General features: G+C 42.3%; 1 protein-coding gene across 3 annotated transcripts in view; it reads left to right on the forward strand.

Annotated features, from left to right (window-relative positions):
* The first annotated feature begins 66 nt into the window (after positions 1 to 66).
* The window catches only part of PCCB (propionyl-CoA carboxylase subunit beta), a 36,517-nt gene continuing 8,812 nt past the window's right edge, over positions 67 to 27,771 (forward strand). Inside the window, exons 1-10 of one of the 3 annotated variants that reach the window (XM_068692797.1) lie at positions 67 to 84; positions 171 to 271; positions 10,372 to 10,491; positions 12,488 to 12,556; positions 14,432 to 14,488; positions 17,906 to 18,019; positions 20,690 to 20,800; positions 22,044 to 22,152; positions 23,017 to 23,137; positions 26,814 to 26,895. In XM_068692797.1, coding sequence (XP_068548898.1) covers positions 10,438 to 10,491; positions 12,488 to 12,556; positions 14,432 to 14,488; positions 17,906 to 18,019; positions 20,690 to 20,800; positions 22,044 to 22,152; positions 23,017 to 23,137; positions 26,814 to 26,895 — 717 coding nt within the window. In that variant the 5' untranslated portion in view covers positions 67 to 84; positions 171 to 271; positions 10,372 to 10,437. Of the gene's footprint in view, positions 85 to 170; positions 272 to 8,668; positions 8,900 to 9,572; positions 9,763 to 10,371; positions 10,492 to 12,487; positions 12,557 to 14,431; positions 14,489 to 17,905; positions 18,020 to 20,689; positions 20,801 to 22,043; positions 22,153 to 23,016; positions 23,138 to 26,813; positions 26,896 to 27,771 lie in introns of those variants that run through there. The other 2 variants (XM_068692796.1, XM_068692798.1) reach the window with 2 other exon arrangements.

The raw sequence follows: 27,771 nt of genomic DNA on the forward strand, positions 1-27,771 counted from the left end.
TAATACTAGGGCCTAGTTAGGGTCTTCCCCCCTTGCCCTCAGAGGTTTGGCTGCCTGCCTGAGCTTGAGGCCAGCTCTGATGTGGTACAGCTGTGTGACCTTGGCCAGACTGCTGAGGAAAGAGCCATGTTGTGAGAAGTTTCAGCTATGCCCTCTCTGTTTTGCCCTAGGAGCTGCCTCCAAGCTCAAGACCTTACCCTTTTCTGAGCTTTGCTGTGTCTGGCCTGCTGATTTCCTGCTCTAGCCTTGGACCCACCTCATCACTGCGGAGGTATGGCAATTGCTGGGCTGGCTCTTTTTGCTGTTGCTGGACCTGTTCTGCTCTTTTTGTTTGGGTACTGTGGCACTGTGTTTCTTGTCAGTGTTTGTACTGCCCCTGCCTGCCTTGTTGTGAGTTCCAGGCTTGCTTTCCCCTGTGGGGTAGCCAATTGTGCAGCTCCCTGGTACTAAAAGCCTTGTGGTGCAAGTATTCCTATTGCTTGTCTATCTCTTCAGCTGGTGGTATGTGCTGGATAATAAGCAAGCCCTGAAACACTCAACAAACTATTTCATATGCCAGTGGAAGCAGCTTTCAGTAGCCTTTACTAGATTGGCTATGTATTTATAAAACTTATTGAGAATGCTACTTAAAAAAAAAAAAAAAAGTTCTTACATATTTTCCTTGTGTGTAAAAATCAACTCAATATTTCAGACCTGGTGCTGTTTCAATGTACCAAATTCCTCAGTCTTGGCCAGCAAATAAGCACCTTCTCTTTACAAGGGGGGTTAAAGACTACCCATCAGCTACCTCTGCAGTTGCACGCCCCTCCCTGCCCATCTGACTGACCAGCCCTCAGGTGACTGTGGTCACGGATCAATGCGTTATTTGGTGGCTTAGAGTCTGAGCTGGTGTGCTAATCTTTTAATTTACAACCTTTTATCTATTTTCAGTGTAGAATGAATTGGAATAAGGTTAGAATAGGGATGTTATTTCATTTCCAGTTCCTTTGAAAATTCTGCCCATGGCTGCATTTGGGAAGAACTAGACACTTCATTTAGATTAGGTTAGAATATGGCCTATGAACTTGTTTTAAGCCTTTGAGTCTTCACTACAGCACTTGAACAGAATAACTGTTTAGATCTCAATGGATGGTTCATCATAAATGTATTACATAAACCATGAGGTGATGGAGCTCCCCGTGTCAAGAGATCCTTCTGTTGTGAAAGTGGCATATCCTAAACCATATAATTAGTGTAGTGCTGCGTCTTTAAGGGAAAGTCACTGACTTACTAAATCAGCTGAAAAGGGAAAGAAAAAAAGAAAAGTGACCATGTATGCTGCTCCAGAAAGCCTGACATGATGAAACTAGTGGTTTGGTGTTTTGTTTTTCCCCAGACAAATAGGAGACCAATGGCAATGACAAATTTGATTCTAATTGCTGGCTTGTTGGGTTTGATACGTATTTTCCTCTGTGTCATTGCATGCTAGATATCATGAAAAGACAGACAGGGTAAGACTGGAGTGATTGTAACAGTCACAGTCTAACATAGTCAATGGTGCTTGTGTTTTCAGAGCCAATGTTATCAAATAATTAATAATAATAAAAAAAAAAAAAGGCAAACACTAATAAATACTAAATCACAGTAACTACAGAAGAAATGAGCAAAACCAAACCTTCTCACAGCTTCCAAGAAAGACTAAGACTGAGTTTTGCCAAAAAGCAATCAGAAGGAAGTGAAGATGGTCAGTGTTACTCTGCAAAGCTTGTGGGCTTTCCTGTGAGGTGATCCTTCGTTACCTGCACCCCCCCTGCTACCATCCCAACAAGACCTCAACAAAACATCAATTACCTTGTTTGTGCCCCTTCCTCCCTTCCTTCTGAATTCTTCTTCCATTTTGTCATACAAAAATATCTTTTTAGTTTTGTCACCCCCAAATGTCTGAGGTAGTATAAAAATGTGACTTCAGAGTCTTGGTGAAATGGCATACAGGCATCCCCCATCCCTTGGTTTTGCCTCATCTTGCATTCATGAATGAACAGGAGACTTTCCCATTGTAACAAGTTTTTTCCCTATGTGTCCAAAAGTGTTCTCACGTGTTGTTCCGGAGTGGCCACGTTTTCCAAAAGGAATTCCAGTTGCTTACTGGTCTAATATGAGGGTCTCTCTCTAAGACTGGTTATCTTTGCTTTGAGAAGGTCATGCCTTCAATGCCACGTCTAGGGATATCTTATTCTTAAGAGCTATAGGAGGAGCTGTGGTGGCCCTTTCTTTCAAGTACACATCTATTTATGAAGAAACCAATCCCTGCTTCTTTATTGGAGTCTGTACTTGCAACTAGCCTTCCAAAAAAGAAGAAAAAAGGCATCTATGTTATCAAGCTCAAGACCTGAAGCAGTGCAATGCAGTTTGTATCTTTACTGGTACAGAGGAATTCCCTGTTCTAAGCTAGAAAGTTTTTTTTTTACACTGTTATTGAATGTTGAAATACACAACCCTGAGCAGTTCTATAAGAGTATATGTTAGGCCCACCAGTGCCCTGCAACTGTGGTTACTTTATTTTTAAACTATCTGCTGCTTTACATAAACACCTGATAACCAAGCAGGAATTTGTTTCTGGTTTGGATTCATAAGGCCTTGACACTTCATATTCCCCAGGAATTTTAAGGTGCTGGGGATCTCAGTACAAATGCTACTCTCTACTGCTGTGAGTTTTTCTTGTTGTTGTCTACCAGCCAGTCACTCACAATTCAGTTACTTCATTTGGGTGATGAGTTTAAAAGGAATTATAATAGACTGAATTTGTAGGACATGTTCCTCAGCATTTATTATTCGGTACAGCTTTTCTCCTTTGGAGGATGACTGTTGTCCCAGCACTTCACGAACCTGAAACAGGCTAGTGGGTGTAACTGCAATCTCTTCTCCAGCTGTGTGAGCATGCCTGGCCTAATAATTGTTCTATCTGAATCGGCGTCAAGTACGGTCACGCATTTTGCATATCATATTAGATCTCTGGTAATCAAGTTCCTCCTGTTGTTATTAAATTGTGTAGGTATAGGCAGAAGCCATGGGGCTGATCTTTGTAACTCCCAAGTTCTGTCAGATGAGATCAATTCCTCCTTTTTCCAGAACTGGGCCCTAGAGCTTTTACTAGATGCTAGACATGTTCTATGTTGAGCTACTTTATATTTATAAAAGTACCCTTTTCCGTTTTTTTTTTTTTTTCTTCTTCCCTATAGTGGTATTTAAATGAACTGTGTGTGTAGACTATATTGTGGCTAATGTAAAAAATAAATCTGTTTACTGTATCTTTGAAAATGTCACAAAGCAGATTTCCAACATATGTATTAGATGTGGAATGATACTGATAAAGCTCACAGCTGTCCATCTCCTCGCTGAAGCTGTTTCCTTTTTCATGTTATTGCCAAACAAAGAAATAAAAGTACTTCCAGCCTTTTCTCACAAATACAGTACCACAAATCCAAAATCAACTGTTGTTACTTTAGGCTCAGAGTTCTTGTTATTTTCCATGAATGCCAGGAAAATCTCAGGGCCTCTTTCAGTTCAGATGAAGTGCCACTTTCTTCTTGTACTAGCTTTCCCATGCGCTACCCAGCTCAGGATGATGACTGTTTCCAAGTCACACTGCAAGAGCTCAAAATCAAAAATCAATTTGGACCTTTGAGCAAATTCTGTATTTTTGCTCCTCTCCTTTTTGGTCATCCCCCAGCTGCTCATGAGCAGCAATGTTGACCAGCACTACAGAAACTGCCACAAAGGAGCCCCTCTTTCAGAAACATGGGCTATTTTTTAGCGTGGTGGTTTAACTATTATTATTATCAAAACAGGGGTATTCTGACCTCTCCCCTTTGGATCTGAGTTGCAAACAGGACAGAAACACTGCTGGAAAACACTGGTCTTACTCATTTCCTTGACTGCTTAATTACCCCTCCAGGCGAATACATATTACTGTGACTTCCTAGATCTGCATGCCCTCCGTGCACCTTTTCTTTGACTAACACATTTTCAACCTTTTGTATTTTAATGAAAAATCTTCTGCCTGATGATAGTTAGATTACTAATTCCCGTGCTGTTTTTTCTTGGTTTTGACGCTGGAAGACTACAACTGCCTGTTTCAACAGATACTTTGTAGTTACTCCCCTGACAAATGCTTTATATTTACTCAGAGGTCTTCTGACAGAGTATTTTGAGAAAACAGTACAGAGTCATTATTTTACCACATCAGAAAAAAAGAATATAAAGTTCTCAGTTTTAAACAATGTAATACCAATATTTGATAGCAGTAAAATATACAACTGAGACAACCTTGTGTTGTACAGCATGTCTGAAGTGATCACTGATCTGGTTTTAATATTCATGAATCCAGATTTGGCTTTTTATCTTGTCTGAGGTCTGCTGATTTTTGTGAATCTCTAGCTCATCTGTGCTGTGAGTTGGTTCAGCACCTGGGCTTCCAGGAGTGTAGGAGACCTGCCAGAACAGGACTTTCACTTTAGTTCAGTTTGGAACAGCACATAGCAAGTAGAGATGATCTGGGATTAGCACTAATTATTCAGGCTGATTCTGGGCCAAACTGCTAGTGCAGAAACACTTGCTCACCTCTGCACGTGCTCCACTGCTTCATTTAGGTTTACTGAGAGTGCTGCTGTACATACTTTGCTGGGAAAAATAATTTACCTTTTATATGCCCAAGTAAACCATCCTGAGTTAACAAATCAACCAACAGTCACGACCTTGGGCCGTTTCTTATAGGAATACAAATTGATGATGGAGCTGTTTTTTATTGACTGCTTCTGTTTACCAAAAATATACACAAATTACTGTTTGCCTGAACATGATAAAATGGATAGTGGGAGACTGCTTTCTCGTGTTTCAAAGCCCTCTTGTAACTGGATTTGGCCTCCAAATCCTTTCTCCTCTTTCACTGAATTGCGTTTCTTGAGAAACTACCTGGGGAATTTTTGTTGCTGACTGCATGGGTAACTGTGACATTTCTGTCACATCTCTAAGACAATATCTAACTTAAAACAACAATGCAGGACTGTAAGAATGACTGTGTCAGAACTTAGCCCAGTATCCTGCTTCCAAAAGCAGCCACCAGCAAGTATGTAGGGGACAGTAATAATAAAAGCATATAGTATTAGTTTCCTAGCATAGTTTCCTATCTCCCAGCAGTTTGTATCTTGGATACATCTGAAGACAGCAGTAATACCTTTGTATTTTATAGTCTTAGATGAATTTATCTTCCATTAATTCATGCAGGTGTTTTCCAAATACTTCTGGTACACACAGTATCCTCTGGTATTTCCTTACTTCAGCTCTGTATGGTATGGAAAATACCTCTTTGTTTTTTTTTTGTTTTTTTTTTTTTTTTTTTAGTGTATCATCCACTTGCTTGTTCCAGTTGAAGCCTGTAATACTTGTGTTGGAATAGATGGTGACTGGTCAGGCCCCAGCCACCCCCCTGTGCCAAGCCTGATTTTGTAGGTGTCTGTCATGCTACCTCAGCTGTGCCTTTTCCAGGTAGAGGACTATTCACTTGCTTCTCTTACAGAACTACAGAAGTCACTTTGTACACTTTATCAACTCTGTTCTTTTCTCTCTTTCTGGTTGTATGTGTTTGTGTGTGTGTATATAAGTACTAGAGAGTGTATAAATTTACATAAATATGTCTCATTTTCAAGAGTGGGGCACAATGTGCTAGAGGAGATGAGAACTGCCCACAATATTAGAGATATGCCTCTATTCTGAGGCATAACGTGTTTTCTGTTTTGATCACCTTTATAATCCTTACTAGTACTCAGTTTACTTTTTCACCACTGTTGAAAACTGAACTCATGTTTTTTGCAGAGGTATTATGAACTTGTTCCTTTTGGTAATAGACAGTTAAAGAGTCTGATGCCTATGTATTCTTGGCATTTTTTTCCCTGGTGCATCACTTGACATCTACTTGGATTTCAGCATTCTCTGAGTTCTGTGAGGTCCTTCTGTGATTATTTTGCCAAGCATCATAACTGTTGTTAACCAAATCACTTGGTCTCAGCAGGAAACTGCAGTTCACTAAGCTTTCCCTGTATCTTTCATAGCTGTGGTAAACAGAATACGTCCCAACTCAGTCCTCTGGGACTCACTGGTAAACTCTTTCCACTGTGAAAACCTACCCTTTACTCTTACTTTTTGTCTCCTAAACAGCTGTTTGTTCGTGACAGGACCACCCTTTTCACCCATTGACAACTTAGTTTCAAGAGCTTCTAATCAGTGTTAATGGTTTATTCTGTAACTTAATCTCCCAGTCTTCAGGGTAAAACAGAACCTCCAGTGTGTCCCTTCATCAAGTAAAAAGAGTTCTTGGCACAGAAATATTAAGTTCTTTTGCACTGAATTCAAATATAAAAGATTATATGTATATATTTTTTTCTGCAATGGTTTTATAATCTCTGAGTGATCCCTTTAATCTTGATTTGTCTGACTGCCAGATTCTCTGGCATGCCTCCTTTTCCTCATGTCTTTGAAAAAGTGTTTACTAGTTTTCATACTTCTAGCAAGTTCCTAAAAGTCTTTTTTTGGCTTCTCCACTCTGTAGTTGTTGTTTACGCGTAACCTACAACAGTTTAAATTCCATTTCCCCTCTACTCCTCCGTTGGGCAGCACTTCAACTATTTGAAGAATGCTTCTTTGCTTCTAGTATCCCCTTTGCCATGCCGTTGAGGCAAGTCAACTTTCTCTTCCAGGATGGGGTCTTTCTGAAGTCTCTTAGTTCCCAGAATGCAGTTTTCTAACCTTCCTTGCATGTGATCTGTGTTCTTAATAGTGGTTGGTTTAATTTCTAAAGCTGCAGAATTGCTCCTCACAAGCATCTTTAATGAAGAAGCTGTTGGAGCCAGCCTGAGCGATACTTGACCAACCTGCAGCATAACAAAAAGTTTCCACTGAGGGAGAGAGGAGGCTTTCACTTCAAACATGTGCTGCTATCTGTTTGCTGCTTTGGCTATTTCTCGATCAGGGAGAACCTACACTTCTTGTTTTTTGACTGACTCCTGGTTAGGGAGTGTCATGTACCTATTCAGCTGCTGTGGAGGAGCAGCTGCCTCAGATAGGCAGGAATGCAGCTGATATCTTGCAGTTATTCTGACTGGGGTGTGGAGGGCTGGAAACTTTACAGCCCCAAACAGTCCCACGCTAGCCAGGGTGTGCATGAGGTACTCAGTGCCTGCCTTTTCGTGGTCTTCGCTGACAAGATCTCCCCAGGTCTTCATGCCTCGAGGCAGGATGCAAAGAGGCACAATTGCTGCTGGAGGAGGAGGAGGAGGAAGTCAGCGATTACTGAGAAAGCTGGACCCTCACAGTCTGGGGGATGAGACAGGAGACATCTGAGTGTGCTGAGAGCCGTCTGCTGTCATAGCAAGGCATCTCTGAAAGGTTGTGGAGACCAGGGGAGATCACTGACTAGGGAAAGGCCAGCATTACACCCATCAACAAAAAGAGCAAGGAGGATGCTGTGAGGGAACCACAGGGCAGTCAGTTGCACTTTGGTCTCTGAAGAAAACTATGGGGCAAATCCTCTTGGATTGCCTTCCTGGGGCACACGAAGGAGAAGGTGCTTGGGAATAACCAGTGTAGATTTACCAAGGGTGAATCATGCTTGACCAGCCTCAGTGCCTCCTAATAATGAGCCGACAAGCTCTGTGGGTGAGGGAAGAGCAGTGGCTGTCATCCACCTGGACTTGGGAAAGGCTTCTCACAGCATCTCTTACAGTATGTTTGTTTCCATGGTTGGACATTGCACTGAGGCTCAGTAGATGACCAGAAGAGGGATGCCATGGTGGCTGCAGGCTGAAGGGTGTCTTAGGAGGAAAGGCAGCTTTTTCCTCGTTAGCCTGGAGAGGAGAAGACTTTGAGGACACCCCTATTAGCAGCCTTCCAGTAGTGAAGAGCCTGTCTTTGTCTCCTCTCTTTATTGAGGTGTGTAGTTCAAGGATAAGAGTTAGTTGACCTAAACTCAGTAGGTTCCTACCTAATAGAAGGGATGGGGGGGAAAATTAGTCTCCCCTAGGAGGCCAGTCAGACTGAAATAGGGACTCAAAGGCATGCCAGTCCCAATCCTTGTGGGCTTTCAAGATCAAACTGACAAAACCCTGAGAAATCTAGCATAAATTCAGTGCTGTCTCTGTTCTGAGTGGGTGGCTAGACTGGAGCCTGAGAGCTCTTCCAAGGTGAATTATTTTATGGCAGCTTGCTACGAAACCCAACAATTTTGGAGATTCTTCAAACACCCTTGTGAGATCTACATGGCCATGCTTACGTTCCTGGTTGTGCTTAGGACGTTGACGTTGCACAGCACAGCACAGCAGCTCAACGCCTACCAAACGCTTTCTCTTGCAGCCTGCTCCGCGAGGCAAATTTCCTGAGGTGCCTGCGCCTGCTCCGGACCGCAACCACCCCCAAACCAAACCCGGCGGCGGGGCGGGGAGGCCGGCTGCCTCTCCACATCGCTCTGCCACAGCCGCTCCGCCCGGAGCCGGCAGGGGAGGGCGGCCCGGAGGCGGGGGGGAGCTGCGGGCAGCCCGCGGGGGCCGGGCAGCGCCGTGACGGAGCCCGGCGGCTGCCCGCGGCCGCCTGAGGGGCAGCGCCGCGGCGTCCCCCGGCCGCGGGGAGGCGCGGGGCCGGGCCGGGCCGTGCGCAGGCGCCGGTGTCGGTGTTGTCGGTGCTGGTGGGGGCCATGGCGGCGCTGCGCCTGCTGCGGCGGGCGGCGGGGGCGGTGCGGGGCCGGGCGGCTGCGGGGAGCCGCGGGGCCGCCTCGGGGGGCCGCCCGCCCGCCGTGCCGCAGCGCATCGAGGAGAAGCGGCGAGCCGCGCTGCTGGGCGGCGGCACGGCCCGCATCGAGGCGCAGCACAAGCGGGTGAGCAGCGGGGCCGTCCCGCCTCAGGGCGGCACCGGGGGGCGGCACAGCACGGCGGGACGGGACAGGGGAGCCGGCCCCCAGCGCCCTCGCCACGCCGCGGGCCGGTTGTGGTTTGTGGCAGGAGCTTGGCCGGGGCGGCCCCTCAGAGCGGCGGTACCTGTTGCTCGCCAGGACAAAAGGAGAATTTCCGTCGGCTGCGGAGCGCTGGGGCGAGGGGCAGGGCAGGGCAAGCAGCGGCGAGGGTCTGGAGCGAGGGACCCGAGGGGAGAGCGCGGAGCTGGAGCAATGGAAACAGGGCAGGGGAGAGGGCAGCTGGGAGGGACGACGACTGCTGAATTGTGAGACTCAGAATTTAGGCAGTGCCGAGCAGGGTGGCAGCATCGTTTCCCTGCTGCTGTTCGGTGTTTCTGGACGGGCCCCAGAGGCACTCGGTGGCCTGGCAGCAGCCCGGAGGCAGCAGTAGCCGCTCACCTGCAGGCTGTGTGGGCGCTCACTGTGCCCGGCAGCGAGTTCCCTTCTGGAGATAGGCAGCATCTGAAGGAGTTCAGGGCTTACGAAGTTAGTTGGGGACACTGACGTGCTGATATACAAGCATTTCTGCTCATCGAGGGCCCTCGAACATCATATTCTGTGTTTCACACAGATTAAACATGCAGCTCGCGTTCGTCCTACCTTTGTTCTCTTCGTGAACTTTTTAACCCTCAGGGCAGGAGCTCTGTAAAGGGCCCTGGTGCTGAATGTCGTGTTGAGGCAGAGTCCCCAGGAAGAAGGCAGTGCGGGTGCACAGCTCGTGCTTTGTAGCAAGCCCTGACCTCTGTATGCGGATGCTTACCTGGCTTGGAAGTAAATTTGTTTAGAAGGCAAAGTTTACAAAAAGAACCATCACTTATTGCTGCTTGGCATCATTAGTACTGAGCAAGGGCCATGCATACCTGGTTAGTTAATTAGGTTCTTGGCCTTTGCTGTACTTTTGCCTGCATTGGTGTCCAATAGGAAAAGAACCAAAGGAACTTGTCAGAAAATCCCTGCAGGCTGTTATATTTCCTTTTTCTTTTCGCTTGACATGGTCAAGTATCATTGAGGGCCCTGAACTGTTGGTAAAGGCTGGTTTAGCTGCGGAATGGCTCCATGGTTAGGAATAGAACAAAGGCCTTAATATCATTCAAATGTGTAAGCAAAAATAGCTGTGATGCTATTATATCTTGTTGAAAAGACGCAGAGATTGTTTCCTTTATCTTGTGGCAGTGCTGTTCCAATAGCCAGCCTTCTTTTCAAAGCTTAGCTTGCGTTATCTTTGTTTTTAAGGAGGATAATCACTTATTTCCAGATTAGGGGCGTGCAGTTGCTTAGTGGGGCCAATATAGCAGATGAAGCGAGGGACTGTTTCATTCAACTATGTCCACTGATGGTCAGCAAACAGAGCCAGATCTACCTGATGGCTGCATTAATTGTTGCTTGCTCCATTTCAGGGAAAGCTGACAGCAAGAGAACGAATTCTTCTGTTGCTGGACCCTGACAGTTTTGATGAATATGACATGTTTGTGGAACACCGATGTTCTGACTTTGGGATGGACTCTAGCAAGAATAAGGTATTTTGATTTCATATAACTCTTTTTTCTTTGTCCTTTGCTGTTCAGCCATCCAAGCAATTGAAAATACTCTTCTGTTCACACACAGCTTATCTTACTGTTTTGGGTTTGGAAGGGGTTTGCAAATGTCCTTTTGTCACTTGGAATTTCCTTTTAACTGTTTACACGGTTTATTTTTCCATTGTTTAAACTTAATAACTTTTTTAGAAGATGACCTGTTTGGTTCAAATATCTCCTTGGATATTGTCTTAGATAAATAATAATTCAGATCTATATTTATGCTTACCAAACTACAGAGTTATAAAACCCTTTAGGGCCTTATAATCTGATACGTCTGGAAATTCAAGCAGTTATACTGGTCTGTTAACAAGCTGCAATCTGCTTTGCTTATGCAGTTTTTGATACGTGGCCCTGTATCCTGAACTAACGTGGTACATGAGGTTTGTCATGTAGAGGAACAATCTGTGGTTCCCTGAAGTCTCTCACAGCAACATCAATGCCTGAAAAAATCACTACACAGGCAAAGTATTTTGTTGCAGTTTGGTACAGAAGTGGCTGACAAACATGCTGGGATGTGTAGGCGGCTAGTGCAGATGAGCCTGTTCAGTGTGAGTCTTCCTGTAGCAAAAGGCCCTCTTTCCTGGGGGTTGTACTGTTTTGGGATGTGGTGAGAAGCTGCTCCATGTGTGTCGCTGCCCCGTGCTGCATACAGTGGCTGCAGCTTCTGTTTATGCGCTAAGTCAACCATTGAATGTTCTGTAGTCCTTCAAGTTGCAGCTGCACACTGTGGGTGTCATGCTAGATGTTCTCTGCTCGGGTTGAGTGCAGGAGCAAACACCTTTTTTTTCTTTCTTACTGTTCCCCAGCAAATTGAATGAACTCCTGTGCTACCTTTCATCATGGTGTTCAACACTGAATCCCACAGTGCTGATAACAAGGTGCTGTTTCTGAAGATAGGAGGAGCAGCAAAGTCCTCAGGGTGACAACAGGGTTAATTTTTTTCCGTGTCCTTCAAAATTCACCTTTCAGTGAGCTACAGATTGTGTTTCAAGACAGGTGACTTATTTGGTGGGCAGTGAGCTGGAACATTAGTTTAGCATTGAATTTCTCTGGGTTTTTGGAAGTTTCTGAAGGTAGTGTGAGGATTGCACTCGTTTCCAGGACACTCTATGGGCTGCCTGGGCAGTTAGAAGTCATCTTTGAGATACGAAGGCTGGAACTGGAGATGTGTTTTCTGCTTTCCTGCATGCCAAAAACCGTAAACTGGTAGCAGTGCAGCTTGAGAAAAGCCCACAAACAGGTGTGACCTTCCTGAGAACAGATTACCTTGTGTGTAAATGGGCCTTAGAGTGGAGCCTACACGATCCGCTTTTTCTGCAAACAGCAAAAAGCATTGAAATGCCTGGAATTCCTTTGTGACAGAGCAGTAAAGTTAATTTTTCTGCTGCTGTTTTGAAAGACATCTATATATTTAGTCAAAAGCAAGACAATATTGATAAGGAGACGTTTAAGATTCACAGGCTGTATTTCCTCTTCCAATTCTTTCTTCTTCCCATATTTGCAGACTGAAAAATAGGACAGATCCAGCTTAAGTGTTTTCAGCTATGTTTATGACCTGAAGAAAGGTTCATGCACTGTCTCTCTTCTTTCAAAATCATCAGCTGGTTCTAATAAAAGGTACATCCTATCTATGAGGGCATGGTTTGCCTTAACTCCAGATGTACTGAAATTTGCGGGGAAATTGCAAAATTCACAAATCTTTACGTGCATACACAACTAATACATGGCATTACCTCTACTCTTCCTTTTCATAACTGAGGCAAGTCATTGTGGATCCCCCACTGCAAACATGAAAGCCCAGCCCTATGAGAACACTGGTCTTTGCCCTGACCTAGTAGTCAATGCGGATTAATGTGTTTTTCTTTTAATGGGTGTCATTGCTGCTCTGATTTTTTAAATTATTATTTTAAATTAATTTTGCTTATTTTTAATGTAGTACCCTGGAGACAGTGTGGTGACTGGCCGCGGACGGATTAATGGGAGACTGGCTTATGTTTTCAGTCAGGTATGTTTCTGCTTCTCATTTTTTTAAATAGCATTAACTTATCTTTTGAAATAAACTAACGACATTTCACCATGACCATGTAGTAATGTACTTGTTTACCTCCTGCCAATTAACGTGAGATAAATACAACATCCTGTGGGGAGAAGCAGGGCACTTTCAGACAAGAAGAGGCAAAAAAAGCCTTTCTAAAAACTTTTTTTTGGCAAGAGATGAGGTCATGGACAAAGTTGAGATGAAGCAAATGCGGAGCCAGTGAGAATATTCTGAAGTCAGAAACTGTTACTGCTTCAGTGTAATGCCGTGGGGTGTTGATATGCTGAGAGACTGGAGGAGCCCCCCCAAAATGCAAGGAGTGAATTCATGGAGGAACCAGTGAGCACGATGTGCTGGAAGCATGTGAGAACTTGGACTGTGTCGCTGCTGCTGGCTGTGCATGGCTGGGTTCCCGGAGCAACACAAGTGTCAGCGGGCATCTTACTGGGAGCTCTGGGAGCCACCTTACTGGGAGCTCTGGGAGCTGCCGTCCCGTCTGAAGCTTCGGAGCCAGGGCTTCCTGCTGGAGGTGTCAGCTGGAACTGCTGGTAGAGGGTACCCAAACAACCTTGAACCATTTTTTTTTTTTTTTTTTCCTCAGATTTGAAATCTCTAATTAGTCAAAGAGAGAGATCAATTGTACTTTTTGTGTTAAAAATATTTCAGAGGGAACACCATAGATAGAGATTTCTTTTAGTTAAGTCTTAGCATGGTGAAAGAACAGCTTTCTTGTCATTCATTGATACCTGTCCCTCTGTTCTGGGCAGCGAAGTAGCCCTGGTTCAAAGCGCCACCATAGCCATTAATGGTTGTTGCTTTGTGACCTTGGAGTGAGGTGTGCACCCTGCCTGTTTTGTCTTTGGTATGTAGTCCTTCCAGGGAAAGGCATTTTTGATACCAGGGCCTGAACATAAAGATAGAAGCTGAACAGAGGCCTTGTTCAAAGAACAAGATTGAAGGTCAGTTTTCATATGAAAAGAATTTAAATGTGTGCCCTCATTTAAAAAAAAAAAGAGAGAGAGAAAAAAACAAATGACTGTGTTCCTCTCCAAATTCAGCTGCTGCCTGAGATGTCACTTCCTTTTTAGTTCAACTGCTAGTCATGGTGTTCTCTGTCAACACCGTTTTTAGAGTTTCTTCGACTCAGTGGGAATGCATCAGTGAAACTCACCAGATGTTGACCTGCTCTGTTGGTGCCAGTAGGTGTCAATCTCCCTTTTCCCTTCTGGATTAGTCCTAGGGCCTCCTGCTGTTTGTTCAAAATCTGCCCAGGCCCAGGGGTAGCACCAACACTCAGTTTTCTCTGACACAGTCACTGCAGCACCCATGAAAGAATAATAAACTCTTGGAGCATAACTCATGAGTATAGTATAGAGCAACAGCACATTTTCAGTTCTGGATTTCTGCCTGTTTGCAGATTTATCTTACTTCTGCTCCTTGCAGCAGGATCCTCCTTAACATGAATTTTCTCAGGCTTACTGCAGTCTACTCCACTATTGGTAAGTTCCTCCATGAAGGAGGAACATATATTTGTAGAGAGTGTTTGCTTGAAGAATAATAAAAGTAAGTGAGACATAGCAAGTTTGTGATTTTAACACAGAATTCACTGGCAAATTTGTATAAAAGATCTTCTTATGTGTAAAGAAGACTTGGATTGAACAAGAGTGATCTGCAGGCTGCTGTAGGAAGTCAGATTGCCTTGGAGCAGCTCACCAAATGTAGAGCATTGTGGGATTATTCTCTTTACTTACCACATTTTATATCAGGGTCAGTTATGGGGATTCATTCATCTGCTTATTGAAATGATTCTTTCCCTAATCTCCAAATTTGTTTTGCTTCCAGGATTTTACTGTATTTGGAGGTAGTTTATCCGGAGCTCACGCCCAGAAAATCTGCAAGGTAATATTTCCCAGTAAAAAAACAACAACAAAAAGATTGTCAGTGTCCTTTTTTCCAATATGTTGTGCTGGAGAAGATGATTTGTGACTGACTTAGTGGGCTATGGTGTATGTCCCTGGCAATCTGAAAATGCCTGTCTCCTTCTGTTTGGTAACATGTGACAGCACAGTTGAGCAGAGAGGTACCCTGTGGAAGCTTTTCAAGTATAAGAGGGCTTTCCTAAATAATATACACTTTATTTAAGTTGATTTTCTGCTATGGTACAAAAGCTTAGAGAGACTTGCGAACTGTGAATATAGATTAAGTAGCCATTGTCTACTGGAGAAATATGGAATGACTTGGAAGAAACTTCTTGCAACAAACAGTGCTATGTGAAGTGTAGTATTTATAAAAAGCAAATGTAACAAGTAAGGAATCTGAAGACAAACAGTTTTACAACTTAGAGGTCACCTTGATACTCAGAGCTTCTGTTATTAGGCTCTTGTGGCTATTCTTGTTTGCCTGCTCATTTCATTGGAAAAGCTGGTGTTTGAATCCCAGGGGTGTTGAGGACAACGGCTCTTTCATGCATGGGTGTTCAGTGGCATGGGCTGAGGGAAAATTCCAGAATTTTTCTTGCTGTGCAGTTGGAATCAAGGTATTGAGCACGAGGCCTTTTTTCCTGATGGAATTACTACTTCTTAGCATACACCCTTAAGCAGTGAGGGGTATAAAACTGGAAGACACAAAGACTTTGGGCTGGATCATAAATACTTGGCTTTACCAGGTATTGATATTGGGAAAAACATTTGTGTTACCCTTTTACACTGGAGCTTTGCAGTGTCTCTTTGTGATGGGAGGGAAGTACTGGTACTGGAATGATGGGATTGATGGGATGCTTCCTGCCTTTTTTTTTTTTTTTTTTTTTTTTTAACTTCAATTTTCTAAAGAAGCAGAGAGAGTATTCTAGCAGAACTAGAAAAAATAAGAGTCTTTCTAGTTGTTACTGCATTCAGTTGGCATCAGTCTCAATGGTAGACTCCAAATTTTGAAGGGTCTGGGTGCATTAACTGCTCGGTCTGAGGCTGCAGCTTGGGCAGCGCAGAGCTCAGAGAAGACTGTCTGGGTGTGTGCTGTCTGTCACGTTTCTTTTAGCTCTTATTGGGCTGGATTGTGGGAAGCAGAAATCAGTTCTGGGAGACAATCTTGGCTCCTGCAAACCTTATTGGTTGCTTGAGGCAAGTAAAATGTCACAGAATGTGGGGGTGAAGTTGCTTTTGGGCTGCCACTTTGGTGGTGATCATCTGCCATGGGCTTTTTGCCTGGAGTTACAGAGAGGCAGGGCTATTTGGTATCTTGCAGCACAGCTCCCAGGGAGGTATGTCTGGGCTACAGATTGCCTACTCCTTCTGCAGAAGAGCCTTATGGTCTTTCAGACCACATTAAATGCCTGTGGTTTCCCTGAAGCAATAGGGATTTAGTATGGCTCTTCAGGGTAATGTGTGTTCCACTTGTGGTGGAGAACACTTCAGAACCTATTTATTTAATGTGTACCTATGATGTCAAGTTTCAAGACAATTGTTGAGTCCATGAAATGAAGAAAAATAAGTGTTTTTGAGAGTGAAGCCTGAAATGTTCCCCAAAAAACTGGCAGTACAGAAAAAAAAGTCTATTGTCAAGTCTATAAGCACATTTTCGGGAGTCTAAATGTGCATACTGATGTGTGCTTTATTTTAGGTTTTCATTTTAGGAATTTAGGTGGAAACACCTTGAAATAAGTAATTAATCCGTCTTGTAAGTCCTTGGAAGGCAGTAAAAAGTGTCAGTGAACTTGTTTCACTAACCTGACCTGATAGGATAACAGGCCTTCTGGGAAGAAGCAATAAATGCCAACTGATTTCTAATAAGACGTTTGCTAACTCCATGCCTAACATTCCTCTAAGTAAACAAGGCCACTCGTGGCTCACAGTACCTCTGCTTGCAACCCACACAGATGGCTTTTAAACGTGGGATTTTATTTAAATCGGAAAGTCATTCCCCATGTCTGCCACGGGGATGTTCCAACTTTTAAATGGGCACCCAGGCACAAAGCTTGAAGAACCCTGGTTTACTTTGTTAGCTCTCAGCTGTTTCTACTTGCAGACACTCGAGACAGTTATTTCTGATTTGTGTTCTGGTTGGAGTTGTGGTGCTGCTGGGGTGCTACTATTTTGAACATGACCGAGTATGCTTACTGTGTTTCTAGGCAATATAAAATCCAACGTGGATGCTGCAAGACCTCTGAAAGACGGGACTGACTTTTAAATCTTAAAAAGTTAAAAATAGTCTGAAATAAGATATAATTGAGTAACAATGACTGAAAGGGCAGGAAAAAGCAACTTAAAATACCAAAATGGAGATTGATTGACCATGTGTAGTTTTACAGAAAAAATATTTAGGAGTTGAAGCAGATTTTAATATAATATGCCAATGTTTTGAAAATGGCAGATGTTTTGCTGGGATCTAATAAGCAAGGATATTTAAAATAACATGTAAGGAATTTAATCTTCCCACTCAACACTCTGCTGTGGTATTGTGTATGATCTTGAGGCAAGTTACCAAAACGATCAGAGAGCTGGAGAATAGGTTGTAGAAAGACCATGTGATCGAATTGATGTTGCTTAGTGTAGGAACATGAAGGGAAATAAGACAGAGAGGAGATTGAGGTACTTGGGTGTTTATGAAGGCAGAAGCATTTGTAAATGACAGAGTGTTTCCCTGTCTACCGTGTGTTGAGAAAGAAGTAATGGTTCTAAATTTCAAAAATGTAGTCTTTTCGAAGAACTTGTAATGAGGTCTTTAAAAGATGTTTAGATGTAGAGCTTAGTGATATGGTTTAGTGGAAGACTTGTTAGTGTAAGGTCAGAGGTTGGACTCAGTGATCTTGGAGGTCTCTTCCAACCTAAATGATTCTGTGATTCTGTGAAGAACGATAGTCAAGTGTTAGATATACTGCTTATGGAGATTACATGGTCACCACTGCAGTAACATTGAAGAATAGGTTGGACTTGCACAAGGGACTGGTTTAGCTGCAATTGAGACTTCTCATGAACAGAGAAGTCTCTGTCCCTTTGTGGTCCAAACCTCTGTGACTGTGTCAGTTAGCACAAGCACTGGGTGATGCAGTATGAGTCCAGACATGCAGAGCTACTAAGGCAGATAAATACTGAGGGATGTGAGGGATTAAATGTGCCTACAGTCTGAATGAGCCAAAACATGGTGTGTCCGTAAGCAGTTAGAGACTGCTAATTAAGACAAGAAAAGGAGAAGAAGCTAAGCGCAAGCAGTTCAAATTCTGTTAGGTGGATTTTTTTATAGGGGATGTACATTTTGATGAGAAAGTTGCGGGCTGCTTTAGCTTACCTAGGTAAATAACAAGGATTTTATATTCATCTCCAGGTCATGGATCAAGCTGCCCTGGTTGGCGCGCCTGTGATTGGGTTGAATGACTCAGGAGGAGCCCGTATTCAGGAGGGAGTGGAGTCACTGGCTGGCTATGCAGATATATTTTTGGTAAGTAGCCTGCTGGATGACCAGAAGGCTTGCCATCCTCAAAGAAGGACAAAGCCGGTTTTAAGTTGGTGTTTATAAGTAAACTTTTAGGATACTGTCATCCTATTTCAGCCAGTGTTACCTGTTGGATAAAGCAGTTTGCGAGACACAGGCTGTCCTCTTGGTTCTTCTTGGTTTTGGCTTTAGTCAAATGACTTTACTTGTTAGTTCCATTTACCCATCTGTTAAACAGTAGTAATGCTAAACCTTGTCCAATACTGTGAGCTGATTAAAAGCTCTGTAGGAGTTTCACTAGATAGTGAGCTTTGTCGGAAGAACAGGCAATTTCCTTAATTGGAAGAGAAGCCCAAACAACTATTTAATTTTGTGATTCATGCTGAGTACAAATTGCATGTGTTGGGCTGTAATTTCTTGCAAAGTGTTGATGTGTTTTCTGAGACAAGTGGGCATGCTCTAGTGTTTTGTTAGGTGACTGATGGTTGTGATCCACCACTAGTTGTCCCTGTGTCCTGTCTGAGATACAGACATGTCAAGAATTGACAGAGCAGATTTGCTTTCAGTAGGGCTGATAATGGTGAGTTTTCTGCTGCAGAAAGGGGAATGTAGAGTAAATCAAACACTGCGCGGGTGAAGATAATGTGAGAACTTAGATCAGAAGCACCAAGTTCTATCAAGATGAGAGAAGAAAAAAAAATGCAAATCAGAGGTTTCTGCAAACTGTTCATTGCACAGTACAATGGAACTCATTAATCTTACTGTTTGAGGACAGCCAGGACTGATTAGACTGGTGAAAATTTTGTTTCTACTGTATTTTTCATTCTAAAGACTTTTTTACACTGAAATGACATTATTTTTTATGCCTACCAAAACACACAGTTTTAAAGTAAGTGAACATAACACAAACATGATGTGCTTTCAGTAGGAATGAGAAATGTCATTTACTGCAAATGCTGGGAAAAGTAATAATCACCAACACCTTTTAGAATTGTTTTGAAAGCAAGTGACAGATAGATCCTGAGAATCATCATCAGTCATCTTACTGGAAGTTTTCTTTTTGCTTTAGTTTTGCATGTGTGTTTTTGACTTTTGTTTTTCTTTTTTAACATAATGGCACCTGAATGAGTCAATACCATCTAATTTTTGTAGCACTGACCGAAAGGACAAAGTTCATCCTGTTTCCAGTTCTTTCTTTTTTACAATCATGTGGTATGTTTGGGGTGATGTTTTTTTTTTTTTTTTTTTTTTTTTCAAAATTAACTTTTCTCTTGCTTTTCTGTTTCTTTGATTAATGGCTGACCATGGCCAACCATCAGCTTTACCACTTTAGAATAGAATTACAGAATAATTCAGGTCACAAGGGGTATCTGGAGGTTCATAGGCTAACACTCTGCTCAAAGCAGGGTCAGCTTTAAAGGTAAACCAGGTTGCTTAATCTTGTCCTGTCATGTTACGAATATCTCTAGGGATAGAGATTTGACAGCCTTGCTGGGCCTGTGTTCCAGTGCTAAACCATCCTCATAGATTTTTTTTTTTTCAATTTTTTTTTCTTTTATCTAGTTGAAATTTCTCTTGCTATGACTTGAACCCATTGCTTCTCAAAAAATGGGTCTTTGAAGAGTCTGACTCAGTCCTCTGTATAAGAACCCTTCAGCATAATGGCAAGTAGCAGAAGGCTCTCCCTTTGGTTTTAGTTCTCCAGGCTGAACAAACCCCATTCCTGCAGCCTTTCTTTGGACACTGCCTACTCCTACTGTCTCTGACAGTCTTGGTGGTATCTCCTGGATGTGTTCCAGTTTGTCAGACTTGTTGGGGCCCAAAACAGAATATGAAGCTCCAAATGTAGCCATGAGAAGCCAGCCAGTCTTGTTTTTGATTGAAAGAGATTACATGAGATTAAAAGAGGCCTTACACGGACTTCCCTTTCTACCAAGTTTTAGTATTTCTTCAAAAAAACATGAGGTGCAGAAACTATAGGTTTAACTGATGCTTAAAGTGTATCACTAAGTTCCGGGAAGTGCTCCAAATCTGTCATACTCACTTTAGACAGTTTCAGTATTCAGGTGTTATTGCCAACTGCTTCTAATACTGAATTTCTTATCCCTCTGGACCTTTATTCCTCCAATATAAGGCTGGAAATGATGCACAGAAAGATCTAATTTATTGCAACTTGGAAAACATGACAAGTGAATTCATGCTTAGGACATTTCCTTGCAGTATTGCATAATGGATTTGTTCTCAGTATGGGTGCAGTGGCCCCTTCTGTCCAATTAAGGGACCAGGTTGCAGTTCACTTTTGGGAGGTAAGTACACTTAATTTGCTTCTGTCATTGTTTTGAGCAAGTATAGAAGATATAGTGCAAGAATGTAGGAGATTAAGATAGTGACTAAAACAGTAGAATTTGTATGGTGTGGTGACCTTCTCTTGCCTGTTGATAGCTTGTACTTCTGTGCTCAGGAACAGAAAGAAGCAAAACAGTAGAAATAATTATCTTGCTTTTATTTGCATCAAGGCATTCTGTCCAGCTATTTGTCTCCCAGTAAATAAACCCAGCTGTCTTCTCCTGTTTGTGATGGTAAATTCTTGCAGAATGTCTGAACAGATTTAAAGATACAGACACTTTTTTTGGGTGGGCATGTAAAAACTAGATGTCTGTTTTTTGTCTATTGCAGAGAAATGTTCTGTGCTCTGGGGTAGTTCCTCAGATTTCCCTCATTATGGGCCCTTGTGCTGGCGGAGCTGTGTATTCACCTGCTTTAACTGATTTCACATTCATGGTGAAGGTAAGGGTGCAGTGTGTCCTGATGTGCTGCTCGTTGCATTGATCAGTCACAGTCAGACTGATTGTGGATCAGGGATGTGGTTGGCGAGGGTCTCCTGCTTTGGAACAGTAAAGGCTTGGAATTTGTTGCAGGAATATCATTAATGTCATTGTCAGCAGGACCACAATAGTCTGTTTCATTATTTTGCACATAGGATAGAGGAAGAGATGATTAATTTTTTTGTTAAAAAGCACTTTGTTCAAGATACTCATTTAAAAACAACAACAAACTGCATAGTTTCTGTATTAAGTTTCAGTTTTAAAGAAAGTCAGTCTAAAGCATTTGATATAAGAGTACTTAATGTATTACCAAATCATCTGGAATGCCAAGGTTGCCAATTCCATACGATCAGGTAGCATGGCAAGTGTACAACCTGGTTTTGAACACCCACCATTACCTCATTTTATAAATTGTTAGATATGTTGTGCTCCTGGCAGGTATTGATTGCAGGTAGGTTGTGACAGTTCCTGCTCAAACACAGACAGGGAAATACTGAAAAATGCTTTCCCAATTGATTTTTTAGAGAAAGAGTAATGCCTATAAAGAGCTTCAGAAGAATTTTTGTTAATGAGTTTTGTAACATCCAAATTCAGTGTTTATAGGTGGGGTGAGACAAACATTTCATCCCCTTGTATTTCTTAGGCATTTCATACTAGTACTTTGACTGGTAGAACCATAATTATTCTTTCCTATTCAATTTAAAGTTCCATGGATACTCAGCAAAAAGTTCTTCCATCTGTCTTTCTTCAGGTGTATTTCAGTGCTAACAAGTCTTTCCTGGTTTGTCATAGGAAGTAGCAGCACATGCTGTAGTCTTTACATAACAACTCATTTTTGTCTTAAATTATTTTTCTGCATAAACAGATAATGTATGCAGAGAGAATAGTACAGAAATTGAAAATAAAAGTTGTATGGAAATGGCAAAGTATGTCTCCATATTGAGGCTAGGTTAAATTAAACTGGATGCAGTTTTATTCTTCATGGAAAGTCAAGAATAACTTTTCCAAGTAACCTGTAGATAACTGACTTTTCTGTGGATTTGTAGTATAATACAATAGGGATTTTTTTTTTAGGAATTTCTTCCCTATGTTATACTGTTCTCTTATTTTGGAGAAAGTCTCTAGAGACTGTCACTTTTCCTTAGGTGCTTTTTCAGCTTGGGTCTAGCATTTACTGACTGTTTTTGCTTTATTCCCTCCCCTAGGATACGTCCTATCTTTTCATCACTGGCCCAGATGTAGTTAAGTCTGTTACCAATGAAGATGTCACACAAGAGCAGCTTGGGGGTGCGAAGACGCACACAGCTGTGTCTGGTGAGGCCTGGATAGTTTACTTCATGTACTAATTGTTCTTCAGAGTATATGACAGAGTTGTTCTGGCTCAACAGCTGATTACCTAATACAGATCTTTGTAGTCATGGGCATTGCTTCACTTGAGTCTAAGGGATAAAGCTCTACTTAGACTCGTGATCTTACTGCATGTAGGGCTCTCTTAGCAGTCCCTTTTAGTAATGGAAGACAAAATAGAAAAAGTAGGAGTGCGGGAGAGTTCTGGTATTTTGAGGAGAAAGTAGCTAATCCAGAAGATTCCAGAAGTGAAAAGGTTGTAGGAGGGCAGAGCTCCCAAGGCAGGTTTGGGGTGGTGAGTTTTCTGCTTGTTTTCCAGAAATTTGCATAGGTCAATGGAGCTCTATTAAAAAAAAAAAAAAAATTCTTCTGGGGAGACTTGGTGACTTGTGAATCTTCTTGAGGCTCATTTGGGATCTCAAATTCTGTGTGAACTGTGCTGCTGATGAAACAAAACCAGGCACACACACGTGCATGTGCACGCCAGCCCCCTTTGGATCCAGCCTTTACAGAAGAGCATGCAGCTCAAAGCTTGAGTCCACAACCTGGATTGAATTCCAGGAGGTTGGGATCCTGCTAGGCCTGTGACAGCTGATAAACCAGTTCACGTTATTTTAAATATAAATCAACAATCCAGGTCTGCTAAGGAAAAAGGCTAATATAGCCATGTATTTTGTAGGCATTTTTAGCTGGTCAGATTTGGTTGTTTGAAATTCCCAATTGTTAATAGACTATGTTTAAAAGATCTTGCTGTTAGTTCTTTGTATCTTTATGAATACATACTCAAAAATGAAACATTGCAAAATAATCACAATAATTGCTTCTTTCCAGGCGTCGCACACAGGGCCTTTGAGAATGATATAGATGCTTTACTTAATCTCCGAGAGTTCTTTAATTATTTACCTCTTAGCAACCGTGACCCTGCTCCAGTCTGTGAATGCCACGACCCCAGGTAAGAGGAAACTGGCTGAGATCTGTGGTCTCTGACCACTGAATTTCATGGCTTCTCTGGCACAAGGAGTGTAAAGCAGTGAGTGTCTTGTGCCCAGGCACTTGGCTGATACTCCTGTGCTGTAGTGTGGGAATATGGGAGGTGTTTCATTGTGCATGTGTATATACGGACATGCTCACTGTTAGATTTAATGTTTTATTTTCGGAAAGCAGTGTTAGGCAGGCTGTATACAGGACTTGGGGAAAAGTAATCTGTATCCAGATTCACAGTCCTTCAAACGAACACGGTGAGGCAGAAGGTTGCACAGTGCACGAAAGTGGGGATCTTGCCCTGCTTTGTCAGTAATGTGTCTGGGTAAGTTTGGTTCGTTACGGTTAGAGGTGGGGTAGCAACAGAGGTAAAGGAGGCTAAACATTTTTTGTGTTAGGTTGCTGTCTATCAGGCCCATTATGTAGTTGACAGTGAAGAAAGGACTTTGGGATATTAATCAGATTTTTTCTGAGACAAAGAGAGCCAGCATGGGACTGCTTCAGTAGGAAACCTTGCTCGTGGAAGTAAGGACAGAATGTCAGTGGAGTGAATGCCTTTTAACCTGAGCCAGCTGCACCCCTCGTTCAGCCCTTTCTGGAGGCAACCCCTGAAAGGCTGCCACACTTTCCTGTGTGGGAGCTGCTCCTACACTTGTTCTTCCTTTTGGTTTTAGGTGTGTGTGGTGTTTGTCTTTGCATAGATTTGAACGTGGGAGTTGGGACAGTTATCCTCTCTTTGTGCTCACTGTTCTTTGTGATTATCTTTGAAACAGTTTGGGGAGATTTTTCAGACCAATTTCACAGATCACTGTTTTGGTGTCTGAAATACATTGTTCACTGTTAAGAGAAATAAATTTGCCAGTTGCTGTTTTGAGAATGGTCAGACAAAATCAGTTAGTTATGTGTCCTTAAATTTTCTATGATGTTGATCTTTAAGAGTTTATTAAACTGGAAGACTGCTCTATCTTGATAATGAGAAACAAGAGCAAATTTCTTGTATTGTTTGGTAAATTTGGGGGATTATCTCTGAGGTAAGCACTTGTTTTCTAAGCATTCAACACGTTGTATGAGATATTTAGCTTCTCTAGACTCGGATGTGATGTTTGAATTTCATTATGGAAGCAACAGTCCATTTTTTAATCATTGTATCTTATGATGGGCAGTTATTTGCTTGTGAGAAGCTTCAGTTACCCTGTAGCTACTAATTGAGAGATTACATCTTTATTAAATGAGACAATCTTTTATGTAGCACCGGATATATTATTAGAGGATCACAATATAATAAATACTCAGTAATTTGTATTAAGAAGTTCAACTTAGTTGTGTTTATACATGTGAAGACAGATCTGCTTGGTAAATTTACCTGTTTGTATAGCAGCATCTCCAGTATTTCTCCAGTTTTGTTTTCTTAATACTTATATTGGTAATATTTCACCTGAGCACGCTGACATCTGAGTGGACTCCTTTTGCTTTGAATTGTGGTTGATCCTTCAGTCAAAACCCATTCCACTAGAGTAATTTAATTCTTGCTCCATTTTTATGCCAGAAGAATTGCCACTAATAATGTAAATGAAATGTTAAATACTCTCATCTTCACTGTTAACTCCAGAAGCACTCTCCCTTTCTTTTGTTTTTCTTTCCCTCTCCAGTTAGGTTCTTTGTGGTGTTGAAAAATGTCAGGTTTGTTTGCTGAAACTCATGCTGGTTAGTTTTTTGTTTCTAATGTCAGTGGCTTGAATACTGTAAAAAGTTAGAGGGCTTCTATGGTGCTTATGGCCGCCAGCTTTGAAGAAAGTCTAGTTCTACATTGTGTGGTGTGATTTAACTAATGGTGCTTTTGACTGTAAGCAAGTTCTGTTTCCTTGAAAGCCTGAAGTATGCATACACCTTCTGGAGGAGGTACTTACTGACTGCTGGTAACCTAGTGCAATTTCATACTTCTGTGTAATAGAAAACGGTATTGATCTGGGTGACAGTTTTCTCAAGCTCTCAGTCTTCAGATGACTGCTTTGATGATGAAGAGCAAATATTTTCTCATAAACGAGATCTTAAACACAATTCTCAGCCTTTTGTGTCCAGTGACCCTACTAGAAAGCTCCAGATGTCCTTTATCTGTGACAATTTTTTTCTCCTGGGTAATGTGTTCATTTTACCAATGGTTGTTGATTTTACTGCCATTATAATTTCCCTCTCTATCTCTGTGAATTTATGGGAGCAATAATTTCTCTTTTCCATTTTCCTTATCCCTTGGGATACCTGAGAATACGATCCATAGGTAATGGACAGAATCTAAAACACAGTTGTACCTATTTCATGGGAAAACAAAAGCTTTAGACTCGTTGTAGCTTGGGGTTCAGTATCCTAAATTGGTTGCTTTCAGCTGATTAAGGTTTCATCGTAACATTTTATAAATTTATTTGCATGGAATACTCTTAATTGTGGAAATGAACTGGAAACATCACTGTAAGATTCACTGGGTTACTCTCTCTATGCATGGAGCTGTGCCTGCCTAGTCCCTGCATGTGAGCACAGAGACAGCTGAGGGACTGATATTACTACTTTTTGCCCAATTTTGACAAACTGCAGATCATTTACTTCAGTTTTAAATTGGATGTGTAGAGCCTTGGGTTGTATCATTTTAAATGTATGAATCATGGCATCGTTAAAATAGTAATCCAAGAAAAACTTTGCAGAAACACAATTTATAACAGATAGAGAAGAGTGGTTTTGTAAGGAATAGTACAAATATATTCCCGGAAGCCTTTTCAGTGGTGACTCATAAAAATTGACACCCATTGGGACTGCGAATTAGCCCAGAGGCCCAGTGAATGCAAACACTTCTGAAGTCCTTAACAAAACTAATAAAATTGAAGACAGAGGTAGCTGATAGTGTGAGCTGCTAACAGTAATGGTAAGGATCCTGCAGCCCCAGCCATTACACCGAAGAGGCTGTGAATGGACGTGCTTTCTCCTCCCACCATTCTCTGCTTGGTTGGTGCAGGGGAGGCAAGTATAGAAAAGTTTCCTGTGGTTAAGTTTATTCAAATGACAATTGTGCAGCATGGGCAGGGAAAGCCCATGCTGCACAGAGTTGTAAATGTGCAGCTACTAAATTTGTTATGTGCAGTAGGTCCCGGTACATGACAAGGAAACCTTGTCAGGAGAAACCATTCCAGCCCTGAAGCTGTAACCCCAGGGAAAGCAGGTTGTGCTGCCTCTGGTGAACACTTGAGCATCTGCCCAATGCTTTCCCCGTGGCTGAGTTTCCCCAAGTGCTGCTGGACCTGCCTCCTGTGCCCCTGCAGTCTGCCTCCTGGCACTCAGCACGGGCAATAAATAGTGGCTCCTCTGGTCAGAGACGAGAAAGGGGATGTCCAGGGGATGAGCTCCTGGGCAGAGGTACCAGCAAAAGAGATGTCTCTTTCAGGAAGAGGTCGGTTAGGCTTTTTCCTCCCCAAGGAGCTCAGAGCAGCAAATCATCCCCTCAGTGGCCGGCGGCACCAGGGGCTGCAGCGAGCGTTGTCTCCTTCCCCACATTCAAGTAGCAGCTCCCATGAAGTTTCAGAGTGGGAATTGCTTGCCTGTGTTCTTTTCTTGGTGTTCACCTGATCTAGAAATACTGTTGCTTTTACCCTTATTTTCTGCAGTGACCGTTTGGTTCCTGAGCTGGACACAATTGTCCCAATGGAATCTACTAAAGCCTACGACATGCTGGATATCATACACGCTGTAAGTCTGCCAGTCTGCTGAGAAAAGTATAAATATCTTACATTCTGTGTGTATATATAGATGTAAATAATGGAAAGAAACTAATAACCTGCCACTTAAGATTTTTAGTCTGTACAGGTTACATATTTTTCCCCTGTGTAGTGGCCATGCATGAAGGGACAAAAAAAGCTACAGAAACAAGATTTTAGCACATGAAAGGAATCTCAGTGTTTCTTTTCAGGATATATCTCTGCATGCTGCATGCATAACTGTACAGATAAAAGATGCTATAACTCAGTTTTCCATGTAAAGTTGAACCTCCCTTTGTTTGTTAACTGCTGTCTTGAATTTTATCACTTCTTTCATAAGAGGTAATAAACTTCATAGAGGACTTTCAAAGGGCTACACGTCACCAATTATTCTGAGTCACTTACATACACAAAATGCAAGAATATCTTTTTAATTCTAAGTCAAGCACTCAAAAGCTTGCAAACTCTAGCATCAATATTTCACTGAGTGAGGCACATCTCCTGGGAGGGTGGTTGGGAAAGAAACTTTTTTTCTTCTTTTTAAATAAAAACTGGCATTGTAAAATATAAATAATGGAGATTTTATGAAAGAAACATAAGCAATGTTGGTAATTCGTTTGCCTAAGTGAGCAATTCATTTTTTACAGTTATAACAACTTACTACATTGTAAACAAGTGTGCAGAGAACAGGTTTGTAAGGTGCAGAGCACATGGGGAGTCTGCATTTTGGATATTACAATTTCCATCTGGTACTTCTACCAGTCAGATGCTGAATGGCAGGTGATCGAGGGTTCTGAGGTGATGGAGTAACGCAGTTTCACAGGCACTCTGTATATGCTTGTATACGGTGGCTGGGGAGAGTTCAGGT

The sequence above is a fragment of the Anas acuta genome, chromosome 9, assembly GCF_963932015.1.
Source record: "Anas acuta chromosome 9, bAnaAcu1.1, whole genome shotgun sequence".
Taxonomy (NCBI): Eukaryota; Metazoa; Chordata; class Aves; order Anseriformes; family Anatidae; genus Anas; species Anas acuta.